Source organism: Dromaius novaehollandiae, chromosome 4 (assembly GCF_036370855.1).
Source record: "Dromaius novaehollandiae isolate bDroNov1 chromosome 4, bDroNov1.hap1, whole genome shotgun sequence".
In the NCBI taxonomy this organism is placed as follows: Eukaryota; Metazoa; Chordata; class Aves; order Casuariiformes; family Dromaiidae; genus Dromaius; species Dromaius novaehollandiae.
The window spans coordinates 13,702,707-13,721,880 of NC_088101.1; the positions used below are offsets into that span (position 1 = coordinate 13,702,707).

Below are 19,174 nucleotides of genomic sequence, written 5' to 3' on the forward strand. Positions count from 1 at the left end.
GCCCTGAAAGTCCTCCTTGAGCTTGAAATAGAGCCAATTAGCAATTGCTTTCAGCAAGTGATTCCCGGTTCCCTCTGACAAATCCTGGGCTTCACTAGTTTGTTTTCTTATTTTTTGCATGTCTTCGCCTCCTCGATTGCTCAATCAGGGACCCAAACAAACAGAGGAAACTGAGCGTAAAGGAAACACTGACTGTATACAAAGGGCTTCCAAATGACAAAATAAACAAAACAAAAACAAGCAAAGAAGGAACTATTTTTTCCTCTACATGCTTACAGTTATTCCTGAAACTGCTTGCACCACTAGTAGATAAAAGCTATTATGTCAGTGATGTAATTTTACAATAAAGTTCATTTTATGCAAAATTTGCATGATCCATGCCAATACAGAAGGTCACATTTTTCCTGATACGTGACATATTGCATGCTAGCAATATGCACACAAACACTGAAAGTTGCCAGAGATGTAGCACAGGGGAGATGAATACTGTGGGCACTGGACATGGTTTAAGGACCTCTTTTATTTTTTTGGAGCCCATACAAACATCTCTATGTGGTTTGCACAAATATTGACTGCCATTTTGATGGTCTGAGTGGGATCCAGCTTGTGCATTGCTCAGGTGCTGGTCCTTCGTCCACAGATGACTGTCATGTTACCTTGATTATTTTTACATGACTACTGAAACGCAGCCATTTCTTGGGTGGCATGGGGCAGCCTTTTTCTAACTGGATGGCATTAAAATCAGAAAATGCATACTCAGGAGTTATAACTGCATACTCATTTGACTGATTGGCCTTTTTTTTCTCCAAAGATTTACCCTTTGACCACAAATATTTGTCCTAGCTTGAAATCTGATGTAAAACATGAGTTCCAAAACAAACAAGCCCGTCAGGTGCCCAAAGGCCAAGCAAAATGGAAGATAAAAAAAGGAACGGGGGAAGCAGCTGACCAACGTTATTAAGAAGCTATATTTCATGCTTATCAAACCAAGAGGAGCTCTGACCTCAAGCCGTTCCCTCGCTGCAGAGGAAGCCCAGTCCCCGCACAGCCGCCCCGGCCCGTGACAGAAACGCCAAGCACCGCCCCGCCCCGCCCCGCCCCCACGCCTCAGTCACGAGCCTCCGCCTACCGCCAACTGCCAACCGCCAACCGCCAACCGCCAACCGCCAACGGCTGCCCGCGCGAGGCCGGCCCAACCGCCGCAGCTCCGTCCGCCACCGCTGATTGGCGCGTCCGGGCCGGCCCCGCGCTGCCCATTGGTCTCGTCGCGCCGTCACTCCCGCTGGCGGGGGGGCGGGACTTCTTCGTTGCCGTGGCGGCGGCGGCGGGGCTGGTGAGGCAGCGGCGGCGGCAGGTGGGCAGCGGCGGCGGCGGCGGGGTTTCGGCGGCTTCTCATGGGGATTGAGCCGGGCCCTGGGGGGCTCTGGAGGCGCCGCCGCGCCCGGTGAGGAGCAGGGGAGGCCCGGCCGCGGTAGCAGCAGCGGTCGGAGCCGGGGCTGTGTCACGTCGCGGGCGGCGCCTTTCGGCCCCCCGCTGCGCCAGAGCCGCCCGGCGCGGGGGGGAGGGGAAGGCGCGTGAGGCGGCGCGAGGGGCCGAGGCGCGGCCGCTTGTGCCCCCTGAGCGGGTGCCGGCGGGCCTGGCTGCGGCGGTGCGCCCGAAAGGAGGCGGGGTGCCAGCGGGGGCTGGGGGTGGTTGGTGAAGCCCTTCCTTCCCCTCCTCTCCGTGCAGAGCGGGGGTTACGGGGGCGGGGGTCTGGTTGAAAGTACTTTCTCGGTGGGCGCTTGGGTATGCGGTGGAAATACTGTGTTTGTAGTGTAGCTGGTTGAACCTCGCATTCTCTCGCTCTGTGACCTGGTCACCGAGTTGGAGTGAAGCGAAGGCAAAAAGGAGGGAGAAAAGCGGGCTTGGAGGCCCGCTTGTGACAGAAACAAGCAGCAAATTCCTTCGTTATTGGGCAGTGCTGATAAAAGGAGCACGTTTGCTAGCTGAAGTCCCACGAACAACAGGGGAGGAAAAGGGTTGTTTATTCATGCCCTGCCAGTTGGCAGATCGCTTTGTTTAGAGAGCATTCAGCTTTGAGCGTTGCTTGTTGCGAGCACAATATTTACTTAACTAACTTTCCCAGAAAGCATGCAGTTGCTGTCACAGCCATGGCTTTTGAGTACGGTTGGTCACGTGAAGAGACTGTGTGTGCTGTGATAGTTATTAAAAAGAAAAAAACAAAATAGACCTGTCATGATGTTAAAAGCAGCATTATTATTTTAGAATAATCCTATAAATCACCAGGGTTGTTTCTCACCAAAGGATATATACTTAATATGTCAGCTGAGGCTTATTATAGCAGAGGGTGGATCTTCCACCCACTGTTATCTTCCTCAAAATATTCCCTGCAGTGTGAGATTTTCTTTTCTCTGGCTGTGCTGTGCACATCCTTCAGTGGTGAATTATTCCTTGCATGTTGGTGTTTAAGGATGTTTGCATGTTGTCCCTCTTTTTTGTTTGTTTTTTTTTTAATCTTTTGTTAGAAATAGGGAATCTCTTCAGATGAGCAGTTTTGCTGCATTGCATCTGTTCTTATCTTCTAAAACATGAGTACCAAACCAGCTGCACTGTGATCTGTAAAGAGCAGGGATATATACTGTGGTTGGGTGCTACAGCTCCTTTCTCTTGTTGCAGTCTAATTTTTAAAAGGGACCGGGAACTTTAATGCCCTAACTTACACATCTTAAAAGCCCTTTCCTAAGGGTGTGTTGTCCAAAGATAAAAATTCAGCTTGTTTAAGGTGCATCAACCTGAGCATTAGGAATGATTGGTCACTTCTTAAAATTCAGATATGCAAATATAAAGTATGTATGTGTATATACAATGTATATACTGCCTGCCTCAGAAGCTTTTAATGTAATTGTTTCATCCTGAAGTGGGTAATGCAGCTGCTAGATGTACTTTACAATGTTACTTGCGTTTTTAGTTGTTTGTTAATGTCAAGGAGGAATAACTGCCTTAACTAGTATTGAAAATGGAGTGTGAAGTTTTCGTTTGAAGCCTTGCTGTGTTTCATGACACAGGAAGCCATGGCTCCTGCTTGCATTGAGACTTGCAGCAGCTTTGCATGCTGCATCTGGGAGGAAGGAAAAAAACATTAAAAACAGTCCTGGCTTTTAAAATGTGCAGTGTCTTCAAAATAAATAAATTAAAAATGTGGCTCACCAGGGCATTAGAAAGTAAGTATGTTTCAGTGCCCATGCTCTCAAATGGAAAGTGGCTATGTGGGTTTCCACTCTTGAGTGGAAAGTGTTGCTTGGTCCCTTTAGAGTAAAGCTAAATGTGAATTTATCAGCAAAATGACCAGCAGGTATGGAAGGAGGGGGCAATGGGCATTTAAGGGAGGTGCTTTAAGACTATTCAAAAAATCTAGTTCTTAAGACCAGATCATGGATTTTTCTAAAGCATTCAGTGCCCCAAAGTCCCCATCATCTGTTGTAGGGACTATTAAATTTCTGGATGCGTCAGAAAATCTGCCCACCAGCATGAATGGGAGCTGAGCTCTCTTGAAATATGACCCTAGTGTGCATATGAATTACTGGGAGTTTGAACTCTTGCTGTTTTAAATTGTATAGTAATAGATGTTTTTCTCTCCTGTTACCATTCATATCATATCCTCCTGCCCATTACAGCAAATTCTTGTGAGGAATATGAACAAAAGGAAAGTAATTAAAATATTTTTAGCCTTCTTAAATGAAAGAAGAAAAATGGAAAGAATAATCTATGGGGATCAGACTTTCTAGGAACCTTTTTAGAAAAATGTATTAAATTAATATTTAGCTCATGTTGTACAATGTCATAGTAGTTCATCCCATTTAATCATGAAATCTTTTCATCTTGGAGATAACCTCCATTTATACCTTCAGGGAATGTAATCTTTGTATCCTTAGGTTTGCTCTTATTGTGAAGCTACTTATATCTTTGTAATAAGGTAATTCCCCAGGCTGAGAGAAATGATGGACCTAGGTTACTCCCGTTTCAGATGTCAAGTTTGTAATGATTTTGTCCCTTGGTGTTGTCACCTTCAGGAAGTTGCTTATGCTGGCGCTTTTTTTTTTTTTTTTTTTTTTTTTTTTTTTTTTTTTTGAGACAGAGTATGAAGTTCACTACAAATATAGCAGATGTGTCATTTAAAGGATAAGCACACGCATTCACTTCAATTTTACTATGTCCACAGCATTTCTATTCTTAGCATAGGAAATAGATTAACCAGCAGGATATCTTTCATCAGGCTTTTGTGCTGAGAACAACCAAATACCAGAATATACACAGCAACCGATTTGAAAACTGGACAGAGCCCTGCAACCTTCTGCTTTTTCCCCATGAATGCTTTGGAGTTGGTCAGTAACAAGCATACGTGTGGATGTATATGAATGGTGTTAAAAAGGAGGAAAGGCTGATGGAAATAAATGGGATTCATAGCATGCTTTAAAGCACCCCAACAAGAGTTCCTGGTAAACTGTTTGCAGTAGAAAATTGTACTGCTGATGAATTGCAGCTAGAAAATCCTCTCTCTCCCTCATGCAGCTCAGTCCTGTCTCAGTGGAAGTGAGTACAGCTGACTACATGACCACAACTGACAGGCAAGGATAACGGGTGATAGATGAACACCCATTGCTTAGGGCTTAGATTATGAAAGGCTTTACTGCTAATACCTAGAGCTTGAATTAGGACCAAGCTTTAGATGCAAACTGAATGTACGCATTTCCTATCCACTCAGAATGGTAAAATGAACCTTATTTTCTTGAGGAATCTGTGATACTTCAGGGGTTACCTTTGGCTTTAGATCTTGTGCTGAGATAGTAAATACCGCTGCTGTAAATCGCCTTAGTTGGAAACTTGCGGTGATGAATTTGTAAGACCTGATGTCTAGGAGCTTTCATTTTTCTCTGTTCTTTCTCTTATTTCTTCTTCCACTTACAGAAGAGCTTTAACCAGCTTCTAGCTCAAGCAGAGGAGTTCTTGGTGTCTTATTAATACACCACGTTTAACAAAGAACCCAAACACTGTGTGATTAGGGGTGACAAGGGAGCATTACTAAATCTTTCAGGTGTTTATTCTGGAATGAAAGCTGATATATATCTATCTATATATATACACACATGTGTATATATCTAGATATATACACGAGATATGTGTGTATATATATACACATATATACACACACGCACACCTTTTTCCCTTGCTCTTAAGAATGCTGTTGTCATTACCAAATTCAGACTATGTAATTCCTTAGTCTTTTTATATTGCTTTGTTTTTCCTTCCCATGTTGGTATGTTCTCTGAAAACCCTGACTTTCATTGAGTGTGGTAGAAAAGGTAACACCTGAGTTCTGCCAAGTTATATCAGCATTAGGGTTTTATCTGTCTGTTGCTGTCAGGGGCCAAGCAGTCAGTGTGCTGTTCCATGTAAACTGCTTTTTCTTGGAAAATTCATGCATGTGCACATAATTGGTTTGGAGGAATGTGTAGAGTTTTGCAAAATCCCTCTTAACGTGGCTTTATCAGATATACAGTTATACTGATATATGTATCAGATACAGTTGTGTGTTGGCCAGCATACTATAAATACCCCTGTCAGTCTGCTCAGGACTAGTTTGACCAACTTCAAGATAGTTTTTAAAGCCATTTTTAAGTAATGGCCCCAAATATGACATTAGTGGACTAAAAGTTAAGATTTGGAGCCATTATTTAAAAAATAAATTGCAGTTCAGTTGGGGAGGAGGTTGGGTTTTGCTTTCGAGGTAGAGTGCTTTTTTTAAAATGAAAACCCGAGGCTACTGGGTTTCAGAACACTTTCACTGCCTTACAAATGGAGGTGTCCAGGGCGTGAAGGCACTTAGTACCTGGGTTCTGAGCTGCCTTGGTTCCTGTTAGTGTAATGTCTGTTGTGTAGTGATAAAAATTTTTTTCTGCCAGTCCACAAGCCTGACCAATTTGGTCAGGAAGTATTTTTTTTGGCTGGTTCTGCCTTCTGCTCAGAGCAGCTCTTCTCTAAAGGATCACTTGCTGAATATTTGCTTCATCTGCTCTCCTCCCCCTTTTTCTTTTTTCCCCAGGAAGGATAAAGCTACATGACTTGCTGAAAAGAGAGAAGATGCTATGCTGGGGATACTCATCTTTTGGACAGCCTGGGATAGGTAGCAACTTCCAGGTCATCATTCCTGAACCGCAGGTGTATGGATTCATTCATGACAGAAATGTCAAGGAGGTGGCCTGTGGAGGAAACCATTCTATCTTCCTGCTGGAAGATGGGGAAGTGTATACCTGCGGCTTGAACACCAAAGGCCAACTGGGGCATGAGAGTGAAGGAAGCAAGCCAGGTATGTCTGCTTTTTATATAAGGCTTCAAAGCAGCTGAGAAGATTATGGTAGCTGTTCTGTGTTGAGTGCTGTGGAACTGAAGCAGCTAACAGAGCTGAAGATCATGTGTGATAACACAGAGATGATGCTGAATAATATTTGCTGGTTCTTGAAAGCTAAATCTGAGCATGGGTGGGGAGACAGGTCTGCTCAGTTTTTCTGGGAAATGCACCAAAATAAAGGGGAGTGCAGATGGTATCAAGGCAGATTTTGTTATTTGGCATTAGTGTGCCTTATTATAAAGGGGAAGAGAGGGCTGTGAGTCACACTGTCTTCTGCTGTGCTTTTCCAACTGTGTTGCATTCCTATATCTGCTCTCTTTCAGTTATTGCTCAGAGTTTGTCATTTGTACTGAAGAGAACAGGCCTGTGTTAAGCACAGTTGTGGAGAACAAGCTCTCTCTGGCCAAGAGGGCTTACAGATGTTTTGTTTTTCCCCTCTTGAAAAGCTTTTGTCCACTTGTGCCCTCTCCACTTCTCCCTCTCGTGTCATCTTAACTCTGGAAGAAGGTCATTGTAGCCTTGTCTTCCCCTGTCTCAAATAGCATTTTTATAATTGTGTTCCAATGGGCAAAACCTGTGTGTGCAAAACTGCAGGCAGCTAATGCCTCTCCTGCCCAGAGTTTGCAAGGAGTGGTTTGACTGTATATTTTTATTTTGAGGAGCCTTTCCTATAGCTTTGCTTTTGAATGTTGGCCTTCCGGTTCACTTTCTATTTGTGTCTTGTTTTTGGCATGTGGTAAAGATACTGATTTCTCAGTTGCATGTTTCAGTGAGAAACAGAACTGGATGGGTTAAATTCTTAACCTTCCTCCCAAATACATCCCCAGGCCCAGTCCAGGGTGGAGATTCAGCTCTTGCTTCTGTTTCTGAACTTCGTGTTCTCAGTACAGCTGGAACACTGCGTCCAGTGATTTTTATACGGGTAATAAAAAAAAAAAAAACCCTTCACGGGTAATTAGAACAATAGGCATCGTCTTTCCTCAGTTTGTCGGCTGTCCCTCTGTAGGGCTGGGGGCTCTTCTGGCTTGCCTAATGTTGCATGACAGACTTAAGAGACATATGCAAAATATCCACAGTTCCCTATATAGTATGTGTATGCGTGAGCTGGCTGACTCCATGGCTCCTTTTCTCTGTCTGAGGGTCTTTTGCCCCTTTCTCTCAAGCACTGGATAGATTTTGCAGCTGTGATGCTGGATTAGAGGAGCTGACGTTGGTTCTGACCTTTCTTGCTTTTCCTGCAAATTATTTCCAGACAACTACTGAGAGAAGTTGAGATTATCAGGAGTGCTTAAGTCTCCTCTGTGCACAACTGCAGTTCACCTTCACTTGTAAATTTAGGCACTGGAATTAATGAGATGCTTAGCAAAAGGAATCCAAGCTTAGCGGATATTCTACCCTACCTGACACAAATATTTTCCCCTGCAAGTGCACTAACTAGCTGCATGGCTTTAATGCAGTGGGGCCCCAGAAATTCAGAAAGACCTATACTCTGAGCAATATCTTTGGGTTAGGCTGCCATAAAACAAAACAAGCACATGATGGTAAAGAAAATGGAGGCCACACAGTGAGTCAAGGATCCAGGCTGGAAATGGAACCCATGAGTCCTGAAACAGGCCTCTAGCTGTTAGGTAATTCTGCCTTTTAGGTAGGACTGTAGAAAAGGGGCAGTCTGAGATCAGGCGAGTGAAGTACGAAGTTCTTGTGAACCTGTGACTGAAGCCATATTGGAGAGGGTGTGGGGTGTGTCAGGTCCTGAGCTGTTAAAGGTGAAGATGACAGAGACTACCAGTGTGCATGATGATGAGAACAGGAGAAATACAGAGAGTTGGGGGTCCTGTTACTACCTCTGTTCAACCTTTGAAGGACAGGGCAGTGTGGGCCTGAGGCCCATTGATTTTGCTGCCCTATGACTTGATCCTGCCAAGCCTGTGAGGACAGCCGAGAGTCACCTATCTTTGCCCAGCACTGGGAGTGAGCTGGATCTCCTTGTGGGAAGGCTGGGAGCGTGAGACTCCTTGTTCCTTCCAGGCAGCCTCTGCTGGCAAAGTACATGGAGACCCCCATCTGTACTCTAGAAATGCTTACTGTGGCACGTGGCATGGCTTGGTTGCATTCGAGAGTAACATCGAGACAGGAAAATATTCAGGGAGTCTGAACCTTTTTGAAACAGTGGCAAAATGCTTGGTGACTTCAGAGGAATGGTCTCCTTCTTGCTGCCCAAGCCTGTGTTTGCAAAAAATAAACTTCCTTTTCTCTCTCATAATTTTTTTTGTTTTTTGGTGAAAGTTATGCTGCCAACATCCTAAAAGCTTCCATTAGTGTTTTCAGAATATGTGATTGTGTTGTTTAATCAGAGATGGTTATTTCCCATGATGTCTTCTTATGAGTAAAACTCTGGGACTTTGCAATGCACTCGGCATTAATCTAACAGTATTCTTGAAAAGCTTCAAGGGTTTTACTAATGACTTCAGTGGCAGAAGAGTTGTTATATTCTCACTAAGCACCATTGAAGATTTCGCCTCCCTTTCTTTGCTTACTACAAATTCCAAATAATTTGCTTTTCAGTTTTTGTTCTGTCTTCTGTTACAGATATCTATAGTGGGAGGATACTATTTAAATCTTGCTTCTCATTCATGCTGCTCACAAAAACATCAAACGATGGCCCAGAACTCTGTTTGGGTAATTCCTCTTAGAGGAGTCCTTTAGAGAGTCCTTTTGAATGAAAGAAGCTTGCTAATTAAAAAGCTGTGTTTATTATCGCATCAGCTGAGCTTGTGGATGTAATGCAGAGATAGGATGGCGACTGTCAGGGTGGCTGTGCCCCTCTTCTGAGAACAGAAATTACTGGGGAAGTGCATTCCACTGAATGAAAGGTATTAGTCAACAGAGGCAGCTTTTCTGCAAGTGCCCTGCACTGTAATTTACCTCTTGGGAGAAGCAGGTCAGAAATCTGAGTGGTGACAATAAGAGCTAAGAATCCTCTGTCTTGCAAAATTAGTCTGAGTTTGCATTAATTTCCTGGGCAACATCAGGTGTTAGCATAGATTATGTCCCTAAAGGGAAGTGGTAACTTTGTACTGCATTAGTTCTAGGAAAGAAGACATATTTTTCCTAACTGTAGCCAAATTTCCAGTTCTTCAGCTCTGAAATTATGCCGGGATTGTTTTTCTTCAGGTCTGACCTGATGTCTTGAATCCTTGTGATGGCTCTTAGCTGATGAAAAGTGTGTTTTATGTGAATATGAGTGCATATGCCGGGGAGCAAAAGACAGGCCCAGGGATCCAAGGTAAAGGCTCTCGTGGGGTTTATGCTGAACTGTACAGGAGTGTGAAGTAACTAGCTGGTTTTTACGAATGGGTAACGCTCTAAAAACATGCTCAAGTCTTTGAGATGTGGAACCTGCTGTCTGGTCTAGAGATTTGCTCTCTGCAGCTCATTCAGGCTTCATTTGAATTGTGCTGCTAGGGAATCTTAGGCGTTAGTAATTCCTGTCCCAAGAGATTTACAGAAGAGTATCTGCCACAAAATCTGCTTTGCAACCTTTCCTCTGGTAACACAGAACAGGCAAAACCATGCTTGCTTTTTAATTATTTCATTTTTTTTATTATTACCAAATTCCTTGTCTGGATGTGGATGTGCAGGGTAGCAATGCCTCAGTTTGCACTGTGGAACCTATCAGTTCATAGTCACAGGCTGGAAATAACTGAATTCAATCTCAAAAAAAAAAAAAAAAAAAAAAAAAAGGAATCTTCTAAATGATCCAGATCTGCTGGATTTTTCTGAACAAAGCAGCCTTGCTTCTCAAATGTAAATACACTTGCCTTGAAGTCCAGCGTGGGGTTACAGTGACCAGAAATCTTGATGCTTACTTTGGCATGCCTGTTAATCATAAACCCTGCAACAGCTGGGAATTCAGATGCAGCACCTGCCTGGAAGGACAGCCTGCATGGCTGTTCCTCTCTTAACCTCTTCCTGGTGGGTGAGGAGTTAGCTGGGAGGCCCAGGTTGCTCACGAATAGGAGGAGAGGTGTCAGTGCTTGCAGAAGTGAGCAAGTCACAGATGAGGAGACATAGCTGCTGCATGGAATAGGTGAGGTCAGGAGCCACTTACGGGCAGGGTCACAGTGGTAGGAGGATGTTTAGTTTGCAGTCCTGTTCCCCCTCCCTTTCTTTCCTTTGCTGTAGGAGAGAAGCAAGAAAAAGGGACCTCAACTCCAGTAATCCCAGGAGCTGCCACTTCTTCGTGCACACCCTGACTAACCAGGCTTTTCACAAAGGATTTGAGACAGTGTTGTCCCCTGGTCTAGGCATGGAGCTGAGGCTCAGTGTGCAGCTGTATCAACACTTTCCAAGTGCTGTGGTTCAGGAGAGTCCAGCTTCATCTGTCATGCTTCCTCTGTATCCCCCCTCATGTTATAAAAGGTGGAACAGGGACACGGCAGCTGTGTGTGTAAGTGTCAGTCCTGCCAGAGCCTGGGATGATGTGCCTGGAAACAAGCAGGCTGAGGAATCTGCTGGGTGGGAGAGATGGAGCCATCTGGGGGACAGATGGGCCATGGCAAAGTCAGGCCTTCCATGCTAGTTTGCAGCAGCTGGTTTTAAACCTGGAAAATAGTAAACAAAGGATTAAGATATAACTTCTGACTCCTTTTACCAGACAATGTCTGCAGTAGGTGCTGAAACATATTTTTAAACTGGTCACCTCTTGCGGAGTTGGATATGTTCATTTGCAATCATCCCTTTTCCTTCACTGATAACTCACGGATCTAATCAAGCTCTCTGGAGTTGCTATGCCTTAACTAGTGACTGCAGCAGCATCTAGCAATGTGGAATTGCATTATGGAGTGTCCTTCTTGGATGAATCAGTGCAAATCAGGCTCTGGGACAATTTTAGGTTTTAATTTTAAAAGACCGGATTTAAAAATGGCACATGAAATCGTTTGGAAACAATATGTGCCTGATCAAATTAGAGATAAAATCAGTGGAAGTGCGTGCTCTTAGCCATCTTAAATATGCATACATTGTGGTGAAATGGTCAGGCGAGGGTTCCGAATGACATATTCAGAGCAGGCTGTTCTTAAATTTGTATGGTCTGGCTCATGAACACTGACTTCTACCAATACAAGGTCCCTCTCTGGGACTGCAGGATTAGGAGAGCATGAGAATTCCCCCTGGAAAGTCTGAGTTCTGTTTCTTTTAAGTAAGAAATTTACACTCTAGAGTCTAAGATGGCTGTAGTCTGTTCTTGGATTTAACTCTGAAGTGCTGTCCCTAAAAGCGCGTTTTATTTCAGCCATCAGAAACTGTGATCTCTTGATTCCACCACGCATTTTACTACTTTGCTGAAGAATGAAAATAACAGTGAGCCCAAGAAGCTACATACTGTTTTTTAAGGATCATACAGCCTATCTTACTGTGGATGTGAGGAACCATTTTAATGTCTCGTATCTTTAAATGACAAAGTTGCAGTAGGAATGATCAGATTTTGTCCTATAACTAGGATTTGTAGGGCTGTTAAGCAACCTAAATATGCATTTATCTTGGTCATCGTTGTTATTCCCATGTTGGTCATGTGTACTAATCAGGGAGATGCAAGAGAAACAAGGTTGCCCCCAAGCCTGGTTTGGAAGGAGCGTGAAACTCTGGCGTTAGCACAGTGCATGGCAATAATGACGGTCCTCACTTTCAGCCATGCCGAAGCTGAAAGATGGGCTGAGGATAAAATGGGTGGTAGGTATATGTGTGGTGACATCAAGGGCCAGGGCTGGAAAGAACCCGGAGGTAATCGACATAATTTTTCTGGATGCGCCAGCCTTTTTGTACTCGAAATAGCTGTCCAGACTGGAGAGAACCTGTGATTTCATGAAGCTGAATGTGTAAGTAGGGCCAAGTCCTAGCTTCTAGGAGAGGCTTCAATGGCTTGGTGGCTGTTGATGCTCCAGGTTCCTTGTTCTGTTTTCAAGATGTTATGTGATGAACTTCCTTCTGCTTTCCTGATGGAAAAGGGATTGGTTGGTTTGTTTTCATATGTAACTGTTAGATGGGAAGAGTGAGTTTGATTCTGACTCCTGGCATATGCTTACTGCATTCTCTTTTCTGGACAGACTTAAATCTTCCAGAAGACCCAGAATTATGTCTGTTATGACTGTAAGTTTGACTCAGTCAGCATTAAACAGTTTGACAGACTCCCTCAAGCTGTACTCAAAAGAAGAATTTATCTCTAAGATCTTTGTGTAAATTCATTTTCTTCTCAGTAATCATCTATTTCAGACACTTAAAGCTGCTAGCAGAAAACAGCTACTCCTGTTAGGTAATGTGACAGGTTGAGAGCTGCTCACTCTCAACATCTGACATGCCATTCAAACAGTTGACTGTCTGTATAAACTGAAGAAGAGATGTACAGATGCTCATCTCTCCCTTTCTCATAATGTCCTTCAAATTTTACAGTAAAAAAGTAATTCTGTGCAGCTCTTCAGTGTAACATCACTACAGATTTCTTGCTTCTGCTTGTTAGCTGTGTAATTCTTTGGACTTCAACTTGCCTCTTATACAGAATAACCTCTGTTAAATGACTAAATCATATATCCTTGAATGCCTTTACTGCAGAAACATAATAAAATCTTTCAAGTTTTCCTGAGATTTGCATTAATACCTGTGTCTTACTTGGGTGTTTGTATGAATCACTTGTACTTTAGCTCCACGGTAATGGTACGCAACAATGCTTTCCGTGTTTTCCTTTGGCAACATCTGTATATCTACAAGAGCAGTGTTTCTTCTGAAGAAAACAATGAGGTACATCCAAAGATCACAGACTGCTTTTATTTTGTATCCAGCAGAGAGCTATGAAATTAGACCTTCAGTTAACATCTTCCATTTTATTTCTCAAGTGTTGTTGCTAGAGTGTATGGTTTCAGGAAGAGCTTTCTCCAGAAGCTGGCCATTTGATTTATGTGCCAGATCTCTGTGCGCACTCTGTAAAGCTCTTTGCTATTCCAAAAGCAGTGTGTTTAAATCTTGCCAGACTGCGATCGTAAGTTACTGAATTTTATTTAAAAAAAAAAAAAAGAAAGTGGTTCTGAAAATGTTGTGAATGTTTGATACACTGCATAAATCTCCTCTCTTTGCCGATCACAGGGCTTCTTTGCAGTAGCATATTTTCAAGCAGTACTTGTGAAACTGATTGGAATGTCGTTGAAAGCAAGGACAAATATGCTCTACTGACTCCACACTGTGCAGGTGCAGCTTTTCAGGAATGTGTGGCTTTGTTCTGCTTCCATGCAAATCACTGCAGGATTGAATTCAACAAGAACAGTGAGGAGCACATGAAGCCCTCTTGAAAGTCCCCATGCTTCCTGATCGAAGTCTGAGACTGTCACAAGTGAGCTTCTGTCTAGTTCAGACACCTATGAAAGCTAAAGGCTTCCTATTGTGCAAAACTGCTGCAGTATGTGAGTCGCCTACTAATAATGTGGAAAAAATGGCTAAAGAGCCCATGTCCAGAGGCAAAAAGGGGGACAAACCCTGTGTGGTTTGCTTGCAGTATGTATAGTATACAATAATGCTGTTTGTCCTGCAGGGACTTGGAGATGCTTTGCTTCGTTCTTTCAGCTCAGATGTGATCACGTGCCAGGGAAGGACACTTGTGCAGTGGTGATCTGTCAGATTGAGCACAGCAGGTGGACAGTAATAACCTCCAATTTACCTCCTGGGCCAGCAATTTGCAGCCAAGAGCAACTGACTGAGCCCCAAGGACAGGCTGTAGACATTCCTGGGTCTTTGAGACCTAAATCTGCTTTGATTCGCCAGCAGGTATCCTGCAAGGGGCTGTGATAAGGCATCTGGGAATGATGTAGTATTGCGTTTGGGGAAGAACTGCAGGAAAGAAATGAACAGATTTCTCTTTCTTGCTGTGCTAGGAAGTGAAGGATGCCATTTTATTAAGTGGAGCTACTGATCATATATTGGTTGCCTTTTCTTTTGCTTTTATAGGATTCTTGGTACTCGCCACCGGGCTACGTTGACTCTTGTGTGTGAGTATTAGGGGCTGTAGTGAAGGGCTTGTTCTTCCCTTTTCCTGGACTCCTGTCCCTGCTCTTAGTGTTGCTGTGGCTCTGCTTGGGATTTCTCAGTGTTACGGAAATTAGGCTTGTCGGCCACCAAAGCAGGGCCTGACCCTAGGTTCCTGCAGAAAAGTTCAGAGCCAAATCAAAGCAAATTAAATAATTAAATTTTAATGATGTACATGCAGTAATTATAGCTCAAGCTGGGTGCCTCCGAAGAGGGACCCTGAACAAAGAAATCCCTGGGCAATTATAACCTTTCAATCTAAGTTCTCCACTCCTCATGCGGTAGCCGAGACCACTAGTAATATTCAGGTCTGGGGTCTCCTGCTCCTTATTGGGTCTCATGGCTGTCCCTAGGCAGGCTGTTTCTTTCCTTATCTTTACTGTTGCAGTTTCTGCTGAGGGATGTGCCTTTGTTCCTTGTTGGGTCCCACCGTTGTCTCTCAAGGTCCTGATGAGGAGGAGATAATTCCAGACCACAACAATTAACACTGCCCCAGCAGCGAGAGCAGGCTTTGTCCCTCAGGGTCCTGATGCCCTGCGCTGGCCTTATTTCAAAGTCTTGACATCCTCCCTTTCAGAATGTGAGACACAGGAACACAGACTGCTTGTAACTCCCTTATCGTTCCAGCTGGAACCGGCTCTGGGGCCCTTTGTTACTGAACTAGATGAAAGTTCCTCATGTTATCTGAGTGTGGCCTGAGGCTTCAGCAAATTTAGCTACTCATGCTAAGCAAGTTTTATATAAATTGTGCTAAGCGGCTACCTCTAGACAGTTTCAGTTCACTATTCTTTAACACTCAGGGAGAAATAAGTCTTTGCACAGTGTAATTAATACAAGCTCTTCAAATCCAGTATATGCACACCTAATTTCACCTTCCACTATGCATGTCCCTGCTCAGCATATGGCCCTGAGGTCTGGTGTGTCCTGTGCACATTGGAGTTGTGCCCGGCCCTGGTGCTGTGGTGGTCACCAGGGTGTGTATGGTGGGCCTTTGGGGTTTCTCAGCAGTTGCAAACCAGCCACAACTACTGCTCTGACAGGCTGCCGGGAGCTGGCAGTCCTGGCCAAATGGCCACGTTTTACATCTCCCCTCTTCAATGAACTTTCTGAGGAGGAAAGCAGGTTACATCTCTGTTTCTGAAACATACATTTTTCCTGTGTGTTTCTTTCACAAGTCTTGGTGTCTTCCCTAATTGAAAGAGGTGCCTGTATTTTCTTACCTCCAGGGTCTGAAGGCAGCACGTGGAATCTTCCCTCTCCCAGCTGATGTTTGTTGGACTGGAGCTTCCCCTGCATGCCTAGCCATTTCAAGAGCTTTTCTTGCTGCCTGTCAGCTGTGCCTGTACTAGCCTGCATACAGGTTGTCAGAGAGGCATTCATAGAGCTTGTAATGTTTTTCAAGGCCATGTCCCTAGTAAAAGGCAACAATGTGGGGAAGTGAAAGGCCATGTATGACTATGTCTGAGGAAGAGGATTGCTTTCTCAGGATAGGTGTCTTCTTTCACAGTTGCGAGGGGAGGGTAGCTGGCAAAGCAGACAGAAGGTGACACCGTGGGGTCATGCAGGGCTGCTTGGATGTCAAGATGGCATGAGAAGCTGTTGCTTCTTGCACTTATGTTCCTTCCTTGATGTGATCACAGGCAGCTTTATAAAGTGATGATGTTGCTTACAACTAAACCAGCCTTGCTCTGATTTAAGCCTGTAAGTAGCGATACTAAATTAACAAGCAGTAATATACATGCTGTGCAGGAAAGCAGGCATTAGGTAAGCTTTATTAGCATCTGTGGATGAAAGCAAACTGCAGAACTGTTTTACCTGGAGCTTCTCAGCCTTGTTCTACGGACAGTGCTCCTACCCCTGTGACCAGCAGCATTCCTGGGAGTGTCACCTGCTTTGATTTGTGCTTTACTGTCTCCCCCCCCCCCCCCCCCATTTTTATTCAATGAATCAATTCTATCTTTACATTTCTTCCTCAGTAGTCAAAACAAGAGCCTGATCAGCTTCAGTGTTACCATTCTATAGAAACCCTATTTCAAGGGTTTCATCCTGTATTGAGAGAACTTTGAAAATAGATGGACTGTCATCCATCTGTGAGAGCGGCAGCCAGAAAAAAAGGTAGCCGTATTACCACGGAGACAGAGGCTCCTGGTGGGGTTGCTCTTCTACTGGGCTGTGCAGTCACAGAGCAGGATGCTTCCACACTCCAAAGCTCTTGTAGTGTGAAGGCAAGACATGACAAGTGTGTAACGTCCTTGGAGAAACCTCGCAGGGAGGAGGAAGATAGTGGCAGCAATACCGTGGGGCTGGTGTCAGGCAGGGTGTTTCCAGCTGCCTACGTGTCGTGTGTGTCTTTCACCTGTCCTGTGTAGCCACCTAATCTTACCAGACGCTGTCTGTAATCACAAGGGTGTGTTCCTGGAACTGTCCTGTAGTCCTTTGCTCCTTTCTGTGAGCCTTCCTCTGATGTTACTGCTGCCAAAACACAGCTTGCAGAGATGGTCAGAATGGAGCCATAGTCTTAGTTCCCATGGTTTCTTATGTACTGGCTGCATTGGTTTTTATTTTGAAAAGCACCTCATAGTTTAGGACAATCTGTATGTTTGCCTGCCTTAAGCTGTCTAGAGTCCAATTTCTTCCTCCCCTGTCCTAGCCTCCAGATGTTGTCCATGGCAGCTGTGAGCATGAGGCACCTAGATGGTCCAGGTTGAAAGTACAGCTGAAATGGAGGTAGATCAGGGATGATTTGTGGGGCCTTTAAAGGGGAGAGGGAGAGGCAAAGACCTCTCACAGACAGCATGATTTTCCCTCCTCGATTACCAGTTTCCAAATGGTAGAAGCATCCTTCACTGGTGATGACATTTCTTGGAAAAGCTGAGGAATGTGCTCATAGTGATAATACTGATAAAAGCATTGAATAGCTAAGGTTGTAGTAGTACTGACAAAATAAAGAGAAACCCTCATAAGGGAAGGGAGAAATCTTTGGTGTAGTTTTCCTTTTGTGCACTTGCAGGCATTACGGTTGCTGCAAGTTTTTCTCTTTTTCCAGTTTCATTAAAATGTTCGTACATGTTCTAATGCTCAGCTGATTTCATTGGGACTGAAAGCATGAAGCTCATCACAGCCTAGAAATACAGCCAGGATATCCATGTGCAGAAACCTCTCTGGGGTGTGCCGGTGGAGGCTGGGGAAATTGGGAGTCAGCTGAAGGTTTCTACTTAATGCATCAAACTCTTGTTGGAGAGTTACGTAATCCACTGTTGTTGACTTGCCTTTTGTAAAGTGCTTTAATGAAATGCTGATGACCGATGCATTTGGGCCGTGCAGCCTTTTTTTCATTTTCATGTAGCACCTGTTGAATACAGTACCAGGTTTTTCATAGAGTTAATGGCTGTTGCGTCAGGCTTCCATAAGTGCTAACATTGTCAGTGTCACCTTGCTAGATGGTTTAAGGTGTTACTGTAATTCATCTTCTAAAAGGGAAGAGCTCAGCTCCTTTCATGTGACCTCTCTTCAGTCATCAGCCAGAGAACAGAAAGACCGGATGGGTGAAGTTTAGGTTGCTGTTGGTGTCTGATTAAATGTTCAACTGCCTTATGCATTAAAATATTATATCTCACACTTATTTTTAATCTTAGTTGCATGATGCTTAGACATCCTCTGCTTGGACCTGGGCTATATTAACAAGCAGGGCAACACAAAAAAGTTGTCTTTTCTGTCCTCAGACTTGCCAGCTACTAGCATTTTACCCAGAGGACTTTCAGTCTACAGTTGTTTCTCCCTTCTCTGTGTGTGTTCTACCAGTTCTTTCTTAGCCAGGCAAGCTAATAAAGCACCTGTCTTAGTGAGTCTGTGAGCCTTCTTCTAGCAGAAAACAACAACTAAGCAAATATTCCGACTTGTCCAACTGGGGAGGCCATGAGGAGTCTTGGCCAGGTGTCAAAGCAGGGTGAAATCACTTGAAACTTTTCCAAGCCACAGACTCTTCTCACCAGAGAAGAAACCCAGTTTTTGCCACTGAAGGTGCAAGCTCAGATGGTCAGTGTTTTCTCTCCATCCGATGCTGTCCATATATATCATAGTACACATACAGTCAAAGGATTCTGCCACATCCTGTGGTGAAAGCATCTCTTGCAAGCAGCCAGAAGCTATGCATAGAAGGGGCGTGACAGCTATCTGGTAAACTTAGTGAGAGTAGAAAATCTGATTAATCATTCATTGTCCTGTTCATCCTTAACAGCGCAGTATAACTGAGTGCTTTGTGCTTCCGGCAGTCTCAGGCACTGAAGATCTTTTTATTACAGCTTTTCAATGCTGTAGGGAGTAAGTACAAGCCCTGTTTTATAAACCGGGAGGCTAGGTGTTGAAGGTGAGGTTTTCAGGATTTTTCATTCTGGCCCCACACTACTGCAGTTTCTGAGTCCTTAGAGTCCAGGACTGAGCTAAGTACCTTGACTGTCAGAGCTGAGTTACAGAGACAGCTAAGGGAAGCTACTGCATGGAAAATAATAGCACCTGTCTGCAACTTTTGCTGAAATGCCCTTGGGAACAGGAAGGACAGGCAGGAAAACACTGGAGCAGCTCTGGGAACCAAGCCTGTCTTGCTTCAGAGAAGTGCTATCCTGAATGCATTTTGCCTGGACCTCATTCTTTGAGCCAATGTGTATTTTATAAAAAGATCTAACAAGAGCAAAGGAAGTCAAA

At 44.1% G+C, this 19,174-nt stretch overlaps 1 protein-coding gene across 5 annotated transcripts in view; it reads left to right on the forward strand.

Moving 5' to 3' along the window:
- The first annotated feature begins 1,275 nt into the window (after positions 1-1,275).
- HERC3 (HECT and RLD domain containing E3 ubiquitin protein ligase 3) overlaps positions 1,276-19,174 on the forward strand; it is a 53,624-nt gene continuing 35,725 nt past the window's right edge. For 4 of the 5 annotated variants that reach the window (XR_010388879.1, XM_026117867.2, XM_064510455.1 and 1 more), the window contains exons 1-2: positions 1,276-1,354; positions 6,101-6,364. Coding sequence is in view for 4 of the 5 variants with exons in the window: in XM_026117867.2 (XP_025973652.1) it covers positions 6,139-6,364 (226 nt within the window). In the remaining variant the exon portion in view is untranslated. Of the gene's footprint in view, positions 1,445-6,100; positions 6,365-19,174 lie in introns of all 5 variants that reach the window. The other variant, XM_026117866.2, reaches the window with a different exon arrangement.